The following is a 20,814-nucleotide window of genomic DNA, read 5'->3' on the forward strand; positions in this document are numbered from 1 at the left end:
ATTACCCTCTCTGCATGTTTTTTGCCCCTCTTAACAATCACGAGTTTCTTTCCAGGGTCGCACACAAGTTCGTTTCTTCATAATTGATGACATTTTCGGGTGGGATGTTCTCTAAGGCATGTTGTACATGATTAAAAAACTCTTGAACAGTCTCAGAGCTGACCTCAGCATGAGCTCTCTTGATATTCTCAGACAGACGAACAAAAAGAACATTTGCATGTTTCTTCAAGAATGATCTTGCCCATTCGACGCCTGGCAGATTCTCGTGAAATTGTTTCTCTTTTCTTCCCAACCTGTCCAGGTATCCTTTCACAATGAAACTTAAATCATTTGAAGTGAGAGGGTAACCTCACGGTGCTGCCTTTAAGATACCATGTATCAGCATTTCTTCTTCTTCAGGATGGGTTTTGGGTGTGTTTGATTTACCTTATTTTCTAAGGTGGAGCGTGGTACACCAAGAAACTCAGAGGCCTTGCAGTATGTCAATTTGCCAGCTTTAATGGCTTTTACTGCCACATCTACTTTATATTGTTCTTAGTTGCAGTGTATATGCGCTCCTAACTATATTTTATATGTCCAAAGTTGGCACTGCGTATTACACACTTTGGGAAAACTGTGTGCAGTGTGCGACCTAAGAGTGCTGAATTCATCCAACTCTTCACACTCACTTTTAAAATAAACAGGACAAATACGAAATAACAATCACCAACAGTCTGATTCGTTTAATCGGCGTGCAGACGGAGAAGTTTCCGCAAGAATTCAACAAGTCAAAATGAAGCCGACAATAGAAACTGCTCCCAACGTGCGTTGTTTCTCACTAACAATGGAAACACGCGGAAGCCAGTGAGAACATTCATTTTACATTCGAACAATGCAAGTGCGGTAATTCTAACTTCAAAACTTCAGGAATACCAACATAAAATGAAAAAAATGTCATTTTGTCCGAAATTACCTCGGTATATAAAGATTTTGTAGATGTCAGAATTACTTTTGTCGAAAGTACATTAATCTCGTAATCATTTAATAATGTTTATTAGGCTCTAAGAAAGGAAACAAGATACATGCATTGATGGGTTGAAGCTCGTACGAAAGGAAATGTAATATATAAACTGTAAACACACTTAAATTTCTCTTGATTTAAAGCTCAATATTTTTTATAGGCAAAAATAACAAACATTTTGTGTAGAATAATATACAAAATACTAATCATGTTAAACACTAAATAGTGTCATTATCATTAAACTAAAAAAATGGCAGTTGATATTTTGCAAAAAAAAAGAAAAGCCAAAATGCAGCTACAAAGACTATAAAGAAATACAGGGTGTCCGGAATGGGACTGACAGTTTTTAAAAGTTTGTGGTTTTAATATGGATAGAAGTAGATAAAAAGAAAAGCAAGCATTTTGAAGATATACTCACCAAGTTTTATTGGTAGCAGTTACAACTCAGCACAGCTCAGTATAGCTCCACATGAGCTCCTTTTGTGGTACGGAGAATGTCCAACCTGAATTCAATTTCTCTCCACGTATTCTGTAGCATCAGAGGCATGACAAGCAATCGCATTCCTAATTCGGTCCTGCAGTTCTTGTAGGTTTCGTACCTTTGGGCCAGAATACACAATGTCTTTCACATAACCCCAGAGGAAAAAGTCCAGAGGGGTAAAATCAGGCAAGCATGGTGGCCATGATATTGGCCCATCACGGTCTATCCAACGAATCAGGAAATTCCCTATCAAGATATTCCCTCACTTGTAGGCTCCAATGTGGCAGGGCTCCATCTAGTTGGAATATCACTGTAGGTTGTAAATGATGTAATTGGAGAACTGCAAAGTTTTCGAGCATATCTAGGAACACATTTTCTGTTATTGTTTGCTCCACGCAAAGAATGGGCCTATGACTTCATTATGCATTAAAGCACAACAAACATTCAATTTGGGACTGTCTCGGACATGTTCCACATACGGATGAGGATTCTTAGAACCCCATATTCTAACATTGCGTCTGTTAACACAACAAGACAAGTGAAAAGTTGCTTCATCTGAGAAAACAATGGTCGATAGAAAAGTTGGGTCATTATCAATCTTGAGCAGAATGTCAATTGCAAAATTTTGTGTTTGTGGCTTGTCATTTGATTGAAGTTCTTGCAACAACTGCAACTTAATACGCACACAAACGTAATTGTTTATGCACCACATCGTGCACAGTTGCCTGCTCGCTGTCCGTATTGACTTATGTGGACTACGTGTGACTCCACATGTCCATCTGACACTTGCGGTTTACCACTGTGAGGTTTCATCACACTCCCTGTAGATATAAATTGTTCCTTCCACACCTTTATGCTGTTACATGATGGAGGTCCTTCTGGTAAACACGGCAAAAGTTTTGTTGGACTTGCAAACTGTTTGTGTCTGCATACAACCACACACATTGCACTCTTTCGCGTACCGACGCCATTTTGGTTTCAGTGATACCAGTGCCTACACCGCTAGTCGTACAAGTATGAACAATTGCGAAATGAAACTTGCAAATGAAAGTTATAACTGTTTAAAAACTGTCAGTTCCATTCCGGAAACCCTGTATTTACGAGGTTGAGTCAAATGAAAACCTTAAAAGTGCTGTAAAAATATATGTATTCAGTGGAAGTGAAACAAATGGTTATAATTTTCTACATAATCCCCTCCATGTTGAATGCAAGCTTCCCATCGTTTACAAAGTGCTTGTATGCCCCGGAAAAAAAAGGTTTTGGGTTGGTTGCATAACCACGTATGCACAATCTCTCTTTGACCTCGTCATCAGAACGGAGCTTCTGTCATCCTAGGGCCTCTTTAAGTGGTCCAAAAAGTGGTAATCACTTGGGGCCAAATCTCGGATGTAAGGAGGATGGGGTAGGCACTCAAAATGCAAGTCTTTAATTGTCGCAACAGTCATTTGGGCAGTATGTGGCTTAGCATTGTCATGCTGCAAAATTACACCTGACGACAGCAGTCCATGTCGCTTTGACCACGTCATGAATGATGTTATGTGCTGAACCATGACTAATACCTATAATGGCAGATATTTCATCCACAATCACGCTGCAATTATTCCATAGAATGGCCTCAACAGCCGCTATATTCTCCGGCGTAACATCTCGATGTGCTTGGCCTGGGCGAGAAGCATCTGCAACAGATGTCGCACCACTTCTGAATTTCCTGCTCCACTCATATACCTGTTGCTGTAACACACAAGCTTCACCATACTGCGTCTTCATTCTACAATCAATATCCATAGGTTTAAAACCCTCACTCATCCAAAATCTGATCACAGAACGCTGTTCTTCCTTGGTGCATGTTGTTAGTGGGGTGGCCATCTTGAAACTTCTCCTACAACGACGACTGGTCACCGACACTCTTCTACCACCTGTTGGAGAGAGAGTAAAGTACAAGCAACAGCACCACCAAATGTCATCACAATAGCAGAAATATTAAACGTTTTATGACACTTTTAAGGTTTTCATTTGACTCCTCCTAGTACAATTATATGGTACATTCAGAATGTTTTATTTTCACTGGAAGAAAAGTTACTGAAATTATTATAGTTTCATTAACACACTCAACAAACATTTCTGTAGTAAGTTCATGTACAGTGGAACCCTGATTTTACGTTCCTCGATTTTACATTTTCCCACATTATACGTCCACTCTTGATGATCCCAACAAAGCAAAATGTTATAAAATTTTCCTCGGTTTTACGTTTTCCCGCATTTAAAGTTTTTTCAGTTTGGTCCCCTAAAAAACGTAAAATCGAGGTTCCACTGTATACAGTATCAGAAACAGAAAAAATTATATTTACATACATTTTTTTATTTGCTTTAATCCAACTGTTCAAATGTTTTACAGGGCCGTTTACCAGAAAATGCCTTTCTATAAAAAACATGTCTATTTGTATGGTGCCAAAAACCATACAAGCTATTTAAATAAAAAAAAATCATCAAAAATGATTTTTTAAAATAAAAATCATGATTTTTATCCATCCTGGCACCCAGTAACTTTCCCATCCTTTTCTCAGAAGTCCTATACATTATCCCAAACAAGGTTGGCCTGGATGGGCCCAACCCTGATTCTACCCCCAAAAACACCCCTTTAAAAGAAAGGGAAAAAATGTAAATTTTGTATTATCATTTTAAATGCTTGTGAGGGTCAACAGTTTCAGAAAACTGCCTGGGCATGGGTGTTCTTTGCAAATGTCCCTTCATCAATTTAATCATATCATCACTCATCCTCATCATCATGATAGCCAAAGTGGCAGAAAAACAAAGTAAAATAAATCAAATCAATCAATCACTCACTTCAAATAATTAATGTAGTTTGTCACAATGGCTTTTATCAGGTAATTTTTCTGAAATCATGCTAAAAATGGATTGTTTACTGATAAAAGAAGTACATTTTTTTCATAATATGGTTGAACAGAGCTTATAATTTTGAAATAATTTGTGTGGTAACTCTTTGATTACACTGGGGAACAATAAAAAGATTTTATTTTGTGGCATAAAGTTTAATAACAATTTCAGCACACAAAACAGCTGTGATTGCCAATTCTATGATTGGTTCAGTTGAATTGACTCCAGTTATAAAAATAAACACACCATGGAAAATGTAGGAGGTAAAATTACTCTACGCTTTTCTCGGTAATATCAAAATTTGATAATGGGCTGAAATTCCCATTAAGAAACTTATTTATTTATTTGTAAATTGTTGCTCGGCAACTTATGAACCATTGCTAGGCAATATATCGGACACTCAACAAAGCTTAAGGAAGAATACCAAAACATAAAAATGGTTTTAGAAAAAAATTGAATATGTTGAACATAAGTGGCTCGTGTGTGTGGATTTGAAGATAGTGAATTTTTTACTAGGGCAGCAAAGTGGGTACACAAAGTATCCCTGTTTCCTATGTTTGTGGGATAGTCGTGCTAGAGAAAAGCATTGGACGATAAAACTTTGTCCCCCAAAGGGAAAATATTAGTGAAGGTAAAGCTCTGCCCTGTGCATACCACCATGCCATGAAGGCGTATAGGGGGTGTGGGGGTAACGCCCCACGGGAAAAGCTAATATCATTCATGAACCGCTGATAGATAGGGACAAAATCATCCTTCCGCCACTGCATATTAAACTTGGGTTGATAAAACAGTTTGTCAAGGCGTTAGATACAAGTGGTGATTGTTTCAAATATATATGCCACACTTTTCCAGGACTAAGTATTGAAAAATTGAAGGCAGGAATCTTTGACGGACCACCACAAATTCGTACACTTATAAATGATGCCAATTTTATGTCTTACATCGAATCTGAGGCCTGGCTGAGCTTTGTGTCCGTCGTCAAAAACTTTTTGAGGAATCACAGAGCAGAAAAGTACCCCGATATAGTTGGAAATATGTTGAAAAATTTTGAGAAATTGGGAGCTAATATGAGTGTGAAGATACATTTTCTACATAGCTACATTGACAGATTCCCTGAGAACCTTGGTGATTTTAGTGAAGAACGGGGAGAAAGGTTCCATCAGGATATAAGGATAATGGAAGAAAGGTACCAGGGACGGTGGGATCGCCACATGATGGCCGACTACTGTTGGAGCTTACAGAAGGATTGTCCTAAAAAGCGATACAGCAGGATATCGTATAGAAAACGTTTCACATAGTTTGTTACTTCATTGTGTACATATTTTCTTAATTATTATGATCATAGGCCTGTATAAATTTATTTTTATAATAATGATTGTAATCACAAAAAGAAATATTAAATTGTTGTTGGAAGTTCATTTATATGTATGTCTTATGTTTCCGCCATTTTGGTTTAGTTGCATTTATTTCATAAATTAGAGCCAATTCAGGGAATATATTATTATATCAGTATTCAGTAGCACGAAATTGCCCTAAATTAGCTCTCAAACACTTTGCCGCAATTTCACTGTTCCCCAGTGTTATCAGTCACTTCCTCGTAGGGGAACCATAGTGGCACATATTGAATTCCATTCAATCTGTGAGCATATGCATTTAGCCAAACACAAAGTAAAATAGACTAAATCAATCAATGAAGCCAATCTGTAAGCAATGTTAGTAGCCAGTCATAACTTGTATGTCTTCACATTTTGAACACTACTATGCAATAGGATTGAAAATGCAAATTGCTGTTGCTGCATAGGAAGTAGGGATGGGACCGATTAATCGGTACTCTATCGGTATTGGCCGATATAGGCATATCAGTGTATCAGTTTATCGGTAAAATTACCGATTATTTTACCGATCAGATATATCGATAAATATTTTATAATTTAATGCAAAATTCTGCCATTTTGTTGTAATTTTTATGGATAATCTCCATGCCCTTCTTTCTAAAGAAGTAAATGTCTAAATATTCAACTTCTTGAACTGCAGTCACCTCCAAACACACATTTATTAAGGAGATGAATGAACATTTCAGGTTCTTCAAGGACCATTTCTAATTTCATATCGGATCGGTATCAGTAAATTTTATATCGGTACTTTATTGGTATCAGCCAAAATTTCTTATTGGTCCATCCCTAATAGGAAGTATTAGGGATGAAATATTACATTTTTGCCAAAAACTGATATTCTACTAGTTCAATATACAACTCCAAATAGCTCAGTAACGTAAATCCAGTACTTACAAAAAATGTTTTCAATAATTCAAGTTGACTTATGGAAATTTCCATGACCTTCTTTTTAAAAGCTAGTACAGTTTGTTTTTTATCATTATAGCAGAATAATAAACATGCAATTATAAATTTTCGGACATTGATTAGAATGTATTTTATAGCTCTTTATGCTGTTATGGGTAGAGCTTTCTTCAGAAATGCCACTCCGGAGCAAGAATTTAATTACTTTTAAACAAATCTTGTATTAATTAATAAATTGTATGTTTTAAGGTCACATTTCAAAATGTGTAGCTTTATCTTAGTTGGATTCATGGCCTTCTTAGCCCATATTTGGAGGGGGGGGGGGAACTGGCTCCTGAGAAAAAGGGGCTAGCACCTAAATTATTTTTAGTTTTGTCTACCCCTGTATATAACTACAAGGGATAAATATGGAGAAACTAGTACTCACTTTTATCCGCGAAGCTGTTTTTTCTTTTTCGATTAATTTCAGTGGCCACTGCCACTATCCTTGTTGGAACTTGCTGTACTGTCGAGAAAAAATAAAAGGTTTCCCTAGTCTTATATCTGCAGAGAGAAGGAACATGAAATTCAGGCACAAGTTTCAAGAAACCCTGTTCATAAAACTGCATATCCTGTTTACGGATGAAGAGACTTGTGTTCAATGTTGAGAAAAATCAAAATTTTCATTTTTATTTCATTTATTTGTCTATCACATGACGTACTGAAAGTCCCACCCGTTCGTAGCGAACATCATCTCGCACTTCATCCTTTGTCCATGATTCCAACACACCTCTGTCCTTCATGCTGGCCCCGCACATACTTCTCAACTCTTCCTATCTTCAACACAGCAGTATGCTGGCGCCCTCTGCAAGTAAACGGTTGTTCTTCAGACAACAAAGGAAGGATGATGCCCGTATAACCACAACATATTACCAACCCAAAATTTCCAAGCTTTCCGTTAATTCACATGTGGGAAACTTTTTTTTCGACTGTCTCTCACATACGACTTCAATGTGACCATTGTGTCTATTTAGACATTTACTTTACAAAACCAGGGCATATGAATTATAGGTTTTTATTCATAAAAATAACATAATTTTACCTATTTTGGTTACTAATACAATACACTGGATTGCTGATTGATCTGCCCTATTTCTGTTTTATAGGTCTGACTGCTGATGAGAGGAAATTCCTTGAAGAAGCTTACCTGACAGGCATTCTGTGCTGTATTTGTTGTACTTCTACATTAGCAGCTGGAGTGAATCTTCCTGCTAAACGTGTAAGAGTTGCTGATTTATTAGCATTGCAACATCTGATTTCCCTGCATAACTGCTTTTAACCGCAGAGAGGTGATCGCTATACCCACAAAACAACTGTTTTCCAATGTTCAGTTAATTTTTGTGGCCACTGACACCATCCGCTTGAGAACTCTTACCTCTAACCACTTGATAGGCTTCCTGTTGGGTATTAGCTGTTGCAGTAATGGGATCTATGCTTGTCCATATGGAAAGTGCATTATGGCATATATAATAATAATAAATAATAGGGATGGGACAGATTAATCAGTACTCTATCAATATCAGTTGATATAGGCATATCAGTGCTTTGGTTTATCGATAAAATTACCGATTATTTTACCAATCCAATATATCTATAAATATCTTGAAATGTAGTGCCATTTTGTTATATTTTTTTATGAATAATCTGCATTGCCTACTGTTGAAAAAAGTAAATGTCAAATTATACAACTTGTTTTGCACTGCAGGCACCTGGAAACAAACATTTATTAAGGAGGTCAATGAACCATTCAGGTTCTTTAAGGACCATATTGAATTTTTTAGTGAAAGGGTAGAATATCGGTTGTAAATATTGGTAAATTTTATATCAGTACTATATTGCTATCAGCCAAAATTTCATATGGACCCATCCCTAATATTTATTGTTACTATTTTTAAAAAATGCATTTTGAAAATGTATTTTTTTCCCCTAAAAAATTGTGTGACGTAATATGTGAATGGGGTATTACTCGTCAACCACAGTTTCTTGCATATACATTTTACTCTTACTAATATTTTTTTAAAAAAAATAAAAAGAACTTGTTCACAATGTGTAATAATGTACGGTTCCTGAAAATTTTCAAAAACTAGTTGCATGTTTTGCATTATTCTCTTTTTATAAAAAATTGAAAGATGGTGATTTCATGTCCTCAAAGAGTTTTTTTTTATTATTGTTTATTTATTTATTCTCTGCTAATTTGGTGCATCTAGTACCCTTAGGGCTGACATTAGAAGCGACTTTCTGGATTTTTTTTCCATAAGATGTCAACACTGCTTTTCTTATACGTTGTTGTTATTTTATTCCCTAAGAAGTATCTATATTTTCAGTGAGACTCTGCACCATTACTACATACAACATGTTTTGTTAACTACGGTCTATTGTGGTGGCCATCGTGGTTGGGGGAGTGCTGAATATGAATTTTGGCATAAAATTTTGATTTTCTTGTTCTATTTTAAACTTTCATTATTAGGAGGTAAAATGTATAAATTGCACCTCTGCTAAGAGTTCTTTAATTGCGGGGAAAAAAGATAAAGAAAGAAAACTAATTTCATCTCTCTGCCACAATTAGTTCTCTTCCTATGTTTCCTTTTTTGTAAATCACAAGTTTGAAAAGTGCATGCCCAGAGGGCGACCCTCATGAGATGCAAAATAATAGAAGACAGTTATTTTTAGTGATATTTATTTTTCCTGCAACGTTTCTTCCTGGTTTCCCAGAACTTTTTTAAGTTTACACCAAGATAAACACACACAACACACAACATTACAGTCACTCTACACTTCTAAGGAATGTATAATTTGTGTCCTTGTTTCCTCCTAGGAAAACTTATTTTTATACCTTGCTGTACCTTCCCAGGTGTCATAACTAGCTGTTTCTCCCTCCTCCTCCTCCTCCTCCTCCTCCTCCTCCTCCTCCTCCTCCTCCTCCTCCTCCTCCTCCTCCTCCTCCTCCTCCTCCTCCTCCTCCTCCTCCTCCTCCTCCTCCTCCTCCTCCTCCTCCTCCTCCTCCTCCTCCTCCTCCTCCTCCTCCTCCTCCTCCTCCTCCTCCTCCTCCTCATGTCACTGACCTTGAAAAAGTTCTGAGAAACTAGCACAAAACGTCGCAGAAAATAACTGTATTATATTATTTTGCATTTACAATAAGTGGTTCTGCAAACCTTTAAGAAGAACATAGACCCTCATGAGGGCAGACCTCACCCTCCAAAAGATTTGTGAGGGTGAGGGTGTGAGAGGAGGGCAAGGCTGAGCCGTGAGGGTGAAGTCGAACTGTGAGGTTGAAGGTGAAGACAATTTTGTGAGGGTGAGGGCAAAGATGAAGTCTAGCCATGAGGGTGTGGGCAAAATGAAGTCTAGCCGTGAGGGTGAGGGCATGCAAGGCTGAGGGTGAAAGACGAATCATGAGGGTGAGGGTGAACCATGACTATAAGGGAGCTTGAAAGAAAATTACTATTTCTGCTGGCAAGAGGCTAACATGAGGAAGAGACTCCCACCCTCTAGAGCAGTGATTCCCAACTGGGGTGCCATGGCACCTGTGGGAGATATTTTAGGGATAAACGGAAAAAAATATTAGGAAGTTCACGAAAAGTGAGGCATCGGTGGCTGTTTTTTGGCTTCGACTGGCAGAGGAGTATCCTAACAATGGAAGAACTTTTGCCCTTTTGAACTTCATATTTTTGTGTGAGCAAGCCTTCCCTCTATGGTAACAATAAAGTCCAAAGCAAGAAATAGACTGCATAACCTTGAGGATGATATGCCTGTTTCGTTGTCAACTGTAAGGCCTCATATCAAACGTTTGTGCTCTAAGAATCAATCACAAGACTCACATTAATAAAACAAAACTCTGATTTCATTAGACTGCTTTCTGTATTAAAATTCAAAGCTATGGGCAACTTCAATTTTGTGATTTTTAACATCATTTTAACTACTTTGAGTTTCTTAGAGATACATTTTAAAAATTATATATATATATATATTTTTCAAGGTAATTTTGCGTTCTCCATATGTTGGTTGTCAATTCATGGAACTTCGATATTATAAGCAAATGGTGGGAAGAGCTGGGCGTGCTGGAATGGATTCTTCTGGAGAAAGCATTCTTATCTGCAAACCAAATGAAGTGCAAAAGGTAAGGCAAAGGAAATTTTGGATATTTAGGCTACATTTTTATTCAGTCTTATTTTTCAAATTAGACAATAAGTATGTGTAATTTCTATTTCTTGTTTAAGGATCTTAAAAGTTGATGATATTGGTTTCTAGTTCTAAAAACCACCTTCTGTTCATTCTGTAGTAGAAGAAACCAAGATCAAAATTATTTTATGGATTTGCAGTGCTTAGGAAGTTATTTTCTATTATTTCTCGCCCAGCAAATACAAATCAGTGATACACATCCCTGTGATGGGAGGTGCATGCTGGAATTCTGTCAGATCGGTGCTGTTTTTCTTGGTGTCACAAAATGTTCCGTTACAAAGTGAATCATGAGAAATGGCCATTTCACTTTTTTTTAGTTATCTTTAAAAAAATATTATTACTAAAGAAATCCAAGCTGGTAATTTGTATTTGCCCGTATTGATAAAAACATATTATACTCGGTGACATAGTGAAAACATGTTGACTCTCCAAATTATTTTGTGCATAATATGCACCACAGTTTTTGGGGCAAAAAATTTGGAAGAAAGTACATGAGTAAGTATGGTAATTGACTTTGTTCATAATGTACTAATTCATGAATTTACAATTCATTCTCACAATCATAATGGACCCATACAGAAACTACAAACAATACAGTGACTTTTAATAACATTATATCAAACACTTTCTAGAACAGCATGTTTTATTTCTTTTTTGCAATTACTTTATTCTTCTTCCTCCTCTTTCCCCTTTTGCCTCATAATGTCGGGGTTGCTTCTATCCACTCCTTCCATCTCTCCCGTTCCTTTGCCATCCTCTTCAATTCTCTTATTCCTTTTCCTTTCTTTTCTCCTATTTCTTCTATTCCTTTTTTGAATGTCTTCCCTCTTTTCTAGCTTCCATAAATTGTTTTGCTTTTCTGTTCTTGTCCATTCTTACAACATGTCCAAACCATTTTTATTGTCTTTGTGTCATTATTGGCTTTGATTTTATTCTTCTCTGACTCTATCTCTTCTCGTTTTACCAATTATTCTACAGAAGCATTTCATCTCTACTGTTCTTATTTCTCTTACTGGCCAGCTTTCACTTCTGTATAGTGAAGTTGGTTCCACTACTGACTTATACACTTATAGTTTAGTGTTGGTGTCTATTTCCCTTTTTCCGAAAATTCTCTTCCTTAGTTGGTAGTATGCATTGTTAGATTTCCTTACTCTATTCATCACCTCCTCTTCTATTCTTCCTGTCTGGTTTATGATTGTTCCCAGATACTCATATCTTTCTATCTGCTCCAGTTCTATTTCATCGCATATTATGTGTATTCTTTCTAATACCTCTTCCGTTCTTCCTATTTGCATCACTTTGTTTTTATTTGCACTTGCCGTCATTCTCTTAGCCTTTAGCACTTCTGCCCATTCTGTAACCACCTCCTGTAGCTTGTTCTCTGTATCTGCTATTAGTATTATGTCATCTGCATATACTAATGCTTGGCAATGTATCGGTCTCATATTCCAATTACCCACTTTTGTTCTTGCTGTTGTTCTTTTGCATATCTTTAGATCTTCATCCATAAATACTATCAGGAGTAGTGGGCTCAAGCTATCTTCCTGTTTCACTCCTTTCTCCATCTTTCCATCCAATCTTACTATTCCTTCTACTCTTTTATACGTTGATTTTATTACTCGAATGAGTTTTCCTTGGATTTTTCTTTTCTCTAATATTGTCCACATTTCTTCTATGTGTACAGAGTGAAAAGCAGCCTTTAGATCTAAAAATGCTAAGTTCATCTTTTTTTCCTTTTTTTAAGTATTTATGACATATTGTTCCGATGGAATATACGTGATCTCGTGTTTGTCTCCCAGAACGAAAAGCAGCCCGTTCTTCTTCCATATCCTTTTCTATCTCTTTTCTTAGCCTTACTTCCAATATTCTTGAGTACACTTAAAGTGCCTCGGTGGATAGACATATCGCACGATAGTTCTCACAGTTGGTTGAGTCTTCTTTCTTATACAGTGGTATAATAATGTTATTTTCTAATTCTACTGGTAATTTCTCTGATCTTCTGATACGGTTTAGTCATTGCCTCCAAGAGTATTTCCTCCATATTTTATATATTCTGTAGCTATTTAGTCTATTCACTGCTTCGTGTGCTTCAATAAACGAAGCCACACACTGTGCCTTTTCCTGTGCAGACTCCATTTCTCAAATTATGTTTCTCCTGCCACCTGGAAAGACAAGGAAGTTATTCATTACCTAACAGAACAAAACTTTTTGAGTTGGTGCATCACATAAAACTTACTTTGTTTCTCTAAGTGAATTGCAGGTCTCGTTATATGACATTGAAGTTGTAAAGTACCTTTTGGGATGCCCTATACATCTGCTAGCATAACTTACATATTTAAATTTCCTAACATTGCTAAATTTTTAACAAGTTCGCCATTAATTGAAAACACAGTCAACGAAAAGCGTAAAATTATTTTTACCTGAAATCTTTGGCAATTGATTAAATAATTATTTGAGGTAAATTTATTTTCCTCCAACAAATTTAAAATAATGTGGGTGAAATGTGTCTTCATTGCAATGTGCTACATGCTTTACCTTACCTTACCTGTGGTGAAGCCTACTTTGAGGTCTCCTTAATGGCCACTATTAGCTTTTTATCTGCTCTGCACTGTACGTGAAACACAACTGTATTTTCAGATGTTGACTGACTAGTGTGTCGTGCAAGGCTCACTCTCATAGGAGGTGAATGACTTACACATAAAAATCTTGTGGTGTATTTTATTCAACATAACTACAGTAGCACTTAATTGCAAAGAACAGGTTTTAACAAATTATTCAACTACTCTCTTGTAATTTATGAAAAAAAATCAAGCTTTGCTTTTAAGAACAAAAATTATTTTAGGTCATTTTTTACCATTTTTAGGGAATTTTTTGTTATTTTAAGGTCATTTTTTAGGTCATCAACTTCCGAACCCTATTGATGAACAAGTATCTGTTTGTGACAATGGAGTATACACAATGCACATTAAAAGTTTGAGGATCAAATTACTTTACAGGCTTTCACAATGTAGCAGGCTCAGTCATGGGAGCAGCTAAATGTGTATACACTTTCACAAGCACACACACACACATATATGTCGATGCTGGTTGGTATTGTGAATTTATTTGTGCTGGTTGGAAACCATAATAAAGCTCTTTTCGTGCATTTTACCATTGAATTGTCATAGTTATGATTAAATTAGAGACGGAAAGGGAACACAAAATAACCAAAATGCAAAAAACTGGAATTTAACTTCCTTCACAAAATAAATCAGGGTTTGCTACGTATCTGGAAAACGGAAATGACAGGGATTTTTGTAGATCTGGAGTTTACAGTCTTTTTGTAGTCTGCAAGAAAGAAAGTTTCAAAATGAACAAGTGGTTCATTTCCACTCCTCAAAAATATTTAGTTCAGAAACTAGTTTTTCATCCTTATGATTCTCAGTCTAGTACAAAATTATGGTTTCTTTGAATTTCGTTCTACATAGACTTGTAGGTAGTATATTTAATTTTCACTTTTTTATTCCATATTTTAGAAAGAATATCAAAGTAAAAGTTGTATTCCAGCTATACTGATTGATAACTAATGCAGATTGACAATATGATCATAATTATCGGAAAGGTTGGTGAAGAACAGGTTATCGTCTATTGTTTTATACATCTTGGTCTTGTTGGCATGTACATTTTGACAAAATGAAATTTTGTTAGCAAGATTGTAGAATTTTATGTAATGAACATTAGCCTGACTGTTACCTGTTGATTCTGCATGATAGCAGTAAGTACATGAATAGTTCAGAAGCAAATATAATGTCATAGAAAATGCTACTTTATTTTTGTTTACATTTATAAGTGCACATAATCTGAAGAAATTTTTGTTGCATATATGAATTGCATAGCAAACCTGTTAGAAACTTGAATTTTTTTGTGTGATTTATGAAGATTGTGTTGTTTATGAATGCTTTCTGAGATTTGTAAATTGCTAAGATGTGTTATGGTGAAATAATGTACCTCTGTTGCCTTAGCCTGAAGGCTAGATGCAAGTGATTATAGCACCCAACACATTTGATGCCCATTCTAATTTTACGTTATTCTTCAAATTTTCATGTTTTGTGTATGTAGAATGAAATTTGCTTTAAAAAGAGTAGTGAAAGTGAATGTTCATAATAATTAACAGACCTGTGTATTGAAAAAACAAGGTTCGAAAGCAAAAATTACTATAATAAACATGTCTGGAAAAATCATTTTTAGACTGAAAAACCTTAAAATGTTAGGGAATTTCATAATCAAAATATCATACCAACCGTTTGAATAGAAATTAAATTTTGCATTATTAAGTTATTTGAATTAGAACACATTGGAAAGATAACGATTGAAGTTTATAATGATTGTTTGTTTGATTTAGTGTTTTAAGTCCATTTTATGCACAGTAAGGCTAATCGGGACGACCTACAATTTAAAGTGGAATCCCAACCACTATGTGCCTCCACCGAAGTTTATAATGAACACCTCATAATGCAGATAGCAGGAATAATGTGTTAATTATGTATTCTTAATACATGGTGGCTCAAAAGTTCCATACCATAGGCTGTATTACAATATTTGTTCAACGAGTTGGCCACCATTGTCAAAACACAACTGTAGGTGTCACCCATAGCTTGCAGAATGTGGGTCACAAAGTTAGGTGATATATAGCACGGCACTCAGAAGCAATTTACTCACGGATATTGCTGTTGGTCCCTGATTTTCACACATAACCACTTTCGGTTTGCATGGATTTGAATCTAATTGATTTTTCAGTGTGGGCCACCCTGTACATCAAATGGATGAAAGATTAGGTCTGATTACAAAAGAGCCATTCCATGTGAAAGTGGACAAACAAGGTTAATTCATTTTTATTGAAAACTAGCTGATTACCTGACATTGCCTGGGTATTTATTTATCCCAATCTTCTATTAGACAGGAAAATAATGAATTCTAACTATAGTGTAAAATGTAACTAATTTTATTTACAGGCATTTAAAAGTATAAGTACAGTATTCAAATTATAAAGTAAAATCTTTTACAAATTCACTATAATATTAATTTAACTCAAAACCTGATTATAAACAACATTTTTAGTTTCACCTCCGGAACAAGAATAATGATGTCACACCCATCATAGGCAAAAAATGTTTATAGAAAAAGTTGTAGTAATACTTTTAGATATTATAAGCATCTAAACGTCAAGTAAAGTCTGCTTTGTGAGAATATAATGAAATTGTTTCAGTAAATCCATATATTTCACAGAGTTTTCTGAAAGACTGAGAAAGTCCTAAAGCCATGTCTCAGAAGTGTCACCCATCACAATTACAAAAAATGTATTTTCTGCTGCTAAAAATTGAAATGGGGAGGAATCGAGGAAAATAAAATTACATGAATCGGTAGAGTTACATATTTGAAGGTGCTAAGAAAATAATTTTAAAATGATTGTAAATTTGTCTGAATGTCTCACCTGTCGCAATGGAATTTCCCAAAAACAAGACTTTACTTGATGTTAGACAATGCTGTAATGCAGATAACAGGATAGAATACTTTTCCTAGAGTGACATGACAAGTATCGATGGAATATATGCCTGAAATGCCATGACTTGCTTAAACTTGATTACCATGCCCTTTTGTCCAAATTTAGACACATAATACGAGGAAGTATCATAAAGTGTTAATTATCACCATGAACTAAATGAAACACAAACTTTATTTTAAGTTGTGGTCCTTAAGACTTCTCTACATAGTCACCATGCAGATGCACACATTTCTTCCAGTGTTTTTTGGCCTTCTGCAGGTCGTCATTGTAGAAGTTCTCAAAGTGTGTCAAAGTCAGTGTTCCACCGCTTGCATGACATCATTTGTGTTGTTGAATCGCCGACCCCGCAATGGATTTTTTATTTCAGGGAACAAGAAAAGTCACTTGGGGCGAGATCAGGATTATAGGGTGGATGCGGCAAGTTTTCATAGCCACATTGCCTTGATTCCACAGCAACAGCTTGAGATGAGTGAGCAGATGCATGCTGGTGGAATTCATCATGAATAATTTTCCACACACTGCTGTAACTAAGACGAGTGGCATGCATTATCATGTGGAGAATTACTCGTTGGTCATCCAGGATGAGATCCTCCACTTTTCCATTTCGTCCATGAGTGATGATTGTCCACTTCTTTGCTCGTCTGTGAGGAAGTGTGGCCTCTTCCACCTCACAACAGTGCCATATGACGAACAATCATCACAATAGGCAGCCTTCATTTCATCATTCATTTGCCGACACTGTAATCCCTCAAATCCAGGAACTTAATCACTCTGTGAGCCTCACTCTTCGCCATCTTGTAGGTTACTGACATCTACCACCACCTGTCAAAAAAACTACATGACATACTTCGAACATTTTTACATCATCATGCACACAAGGACCAGTGATTACACTGTTGAAATTTCATTCACGTATCTTAATAACTTCTGAATGATAATTCAAACTTTGATACCCCCTCGTAGTCTGAAGCATATATTATTTGACAAATTCTTCAATACCTTTCACAAAGACACAGTCATTTTGCTTTGAAAATGTATTGAAAAGTTTCATATTTCGTAATAAACATCATTGTGCATTTGTCTATTTTGATTTGATTTGCTCTTGCAGTTTTTCAGTTCAGATTTATGTTGCAGGTTGCTGAAATGTTAATGTCCAAAATGAATGAATGTTTGAGTGGTTTAAATGTTAATGCAGGAAAACCCATAGAAAATTTACTATTAAGTGTAATAGGACTTGGTTTGGCCACCAGCTATAGTGAGTTGCAAGATTTTGTGAAGTGTACTTTGCTGCATGTGCAAGAAGAAAAACTTGGAATAAGTGTGAAACAAGCTATAGATAATGCCCTCACTAGTTTATTTAACTCTAAAGCCATTTGCATCGGTAATAAATTGTCTTCTAAGGATCAGTTAATATGCTTTGACTCTGAAGAGAATATTGAAAAGGAAGATACCTGTTGTAAGGAAAAGGGACAGTTGGATCTTCTTCAGAAGAATGGTTTGCTACAAATAAGTAGACTAGGCAGGGCGTCAATTAAAGGTAAGTCACAATTATAATAATAATAATAATATAATAAAAATAACCCATGGTGCAACAGCCTGTGTAAGCCAGGGCCAACCTACCGATTATCCAACCAGTTACGGAGTGGTGTGTGGTAAGCATGATGAATCCCCAGTCATTGTTGTAGGTTTCCATGACTAGGTTACGCTACTCATTCATAGCTCCCCAATTTCCTCACAATGGTGGGTGGCCACTAGTCCCATACATTGGCCGAAATCTCAGGAGAGACATTTTTACACTTCCCCCAGGAGACTTGAACCTGCCTCCGTCCCGTATCCGAAGGCCAAAGCATGACGCCTTAGACAACATGGTCAGGGTGCGGACCTAAGTCATAATTAAATTAATATTATTTTTTTTTTGAAAGTTCGTGCCAGAAAAGAACTATGCTAAACATGGACGTCTGCAATATTTTTTCAAGGGGGGGGGGGGGGCAAAGTAGGCATATTTTCCCCTGTAATGGTGATGCCTCCTAATACAACACTGCTTCAGTCTGAAATTATCATGTCCCTTCAATGCCCTTATAATAATGAATATAAATGACTGTGACTAAAATGAAATTACGGATGAAATATATAATTTTTAGGTGGACATTCATTTTCCAGTTTGGGTGGGGGGGGGGGGCATGGTCTTCCCTTCCGGACAACCATGATGCTAAAGCAACCTATTGATCATGTCAAGACAGATGTAATATCCTCTTAAAATTGGAAGAGCCATACGTGAAAATTTTCTTTTAAAATGGCAAGAATGTAGACTTGACGCTAAGTGAGATTCTTTTTGAATTGTTAAAAAAACTGATATGATAACCCCACTGAAATGAAGTACTCGCTTATCTACAAAACTGGTTCCTAGGAAGTTTTATAAATTACTTAGATTGCACAATATTTATAAATTACTTAGATTGTACAATATTTATTAAAAGTAAAATTTCTGTGAACAACTAACACAACACAATCGTGCAATTCTTTGTTGTCACTGAGCAGTCAGTTGTTCGGTAATGCCATGAAGGATTATTTAGCAATGGCTGAGGCTCCATTCTATGTAGTAATTTGGGGAAGCATGCTTTGATGGCATGAATTAGAGTGACTAACATATTGACTGTGTAACATGTAACAAAATACAATACCCTTAAGACGGAGAGAGCCTCTGAAAAGTTGGTGGATCCAAAAAACAAGCACACTGGTTAAATGTCCAAACCAATTATCACAAAATGAATTTAGAAAGGGGTGGCAACCTAAAGTAAACTTGATAAAAGATAAAGACGGTGATTTTCTAGCTGACCCAAGCGATATTCTAAATAGATGGAAGAACTACTTTAATGACCTTTTAAATGTTCATGTAGGAGATAAATCAGAAGTAAATGAAGTACACACAGCAGAACCTTTAGTTCCAGAACCTAACTTGACTGAAGTTAAAGATGCTATTAAAAGGCTAAACAATAACAAAACACCTGGCATAGATTTAATACCAGCTGAGTTAATTAAATATGGTGGAAATTAGTTAATATGTCAAATTCATAAATTAATTTGTTTAATATGGAATAAAGAAGAAATCCCTCAACAGTGGAAAGAATCCATAATTGTTCCTGTGTTTAAAAAAGGTGATAAAATGAACTGCAATAATTACCGTGGAATTTCTCTACTCTCAACAACATATAAAATATTATCTAACATTATTTTAACAAGATTAAACCCATATGCTAATGAAATTATAGGTGATTACCAATGTGGAATTAAACGTAACAGATCAACTACAGATCAAATTTTTCACATCAGACAGACACTTGAAAAAAAGTGGGAATATAATCAAAATGTCCATCAGCTATTCATTGATTTCAAAAAAGCATATGATTCGGTCAAAAGTGATGAATTATATAATATATTAGTAGAGTTTGGAATACCTAAGAAGCTTGTTAGTATGATAAAAGTATGCACCAGTGAAACAGAAAGTAAAATTTGTGTGGGTATTAATGTGTCTAACAAATTTACAATTCATAATGGATTAAAACAAGGAGATGCATTATCTCCATTGCTCTTTAATTTTGCCTTAGAATATGCTGTTAGGAAGGTAAAAGAAACTAAAGAAGGACTAAAATTAAACGGTGTGACTCAGTTGTTAGCATATGCAGATGACGTAGACTTATTAGGGGATGATATAAATACAATTAAGAATAATGCTAAAATATTTTTCAAAACTGCTAAAGAGATAGGTTTGGAAGTTAACAAAGAGAAAACTAAATATATGCTTACAGGCCGAAACCAAGTGTTAGGTAATAATCAAAATCTAATTATTGATAACAACTCGTTTGAACCAGTTTCCAAATTCAAATACTTAGGAGTAATATTAACAAATGAAAATTATATTAAAGAGGAAATAAAAAGTAGGCTTAATTCAGGAAATGCATGTTACTTCTCTCTTCATAGACTATTGTCTTCTCGTTTAATATCTAAGAAACTAAAAGTTAAAATATACACAACAGTAATTTTGCCTGTAGTATTATATGGATGTGAAACTTGGTCCCTTACATTGAAAGAGGAACATAAATTGAGAGTATTTGAAAATAAGATCCTTAGGAAAATCTTTGGACCTGAAAGGGATGAGGAGACAGGTGAATGGAGAAGGTTACATAATTTAGAACTACATAATTTGTATTCATGTCCAGATATTATTAGAATAATTAAGAAAAACTAAATATGCTGACCAAGGCAGTAATTTATTTTATTATAAACATAAACTAAACGTAACGTTTCAACCTTCTAGCAAGGTCTTCTTCAGACTCTGTATCAAGTACAAAAGCAACAAGATACAAAAACAGGGTATTATATA

General features: G+C 35.6%; 1 protein-coding gene across 1 annotated transcript in view; it reads left to right on the top strand.

Moving 5' to 3' along the window:
• The window catches only part of LOC145988930 (helicase POLQ-like), a 108,809-nt gene that overhangs the window by 55,744 nt on the left and 32,251 nt on the right, over nt 1–20,814 (top strand). Inside the window, exons 8-10 of the mRNA XM_083124228.1 lie at nt 7,819–7,931; nt 10,689–10,829; nt 17,568–17,970. Of these exons, the coding sequence (XP_082980354.1) occupies nt 7,819–7,931; nt 10,689–10,829; nt 17,568–17,970 (657 nt within the window). The remainder of the gene's footprint in view (nt 1–7,818; nt 7,932–10,688; nt 10,830–17,567; nt 17,971–20,814) is intronic.

The sequence above is a fragment of the Lepisma saccharinum genome, chromosome 6 (assembly GCF_977018435.1).
Source record: "Lepisma saccharinum chromosome 6, izLepSacc3.1, whole genome shotgun sequence".
Lineage (NCBI taxonomy): Eukaryota > Metazoa > Arthropoda > Insecta > Zygentoma > Lepismatidae > Lepisma > Lepisma saccharinum.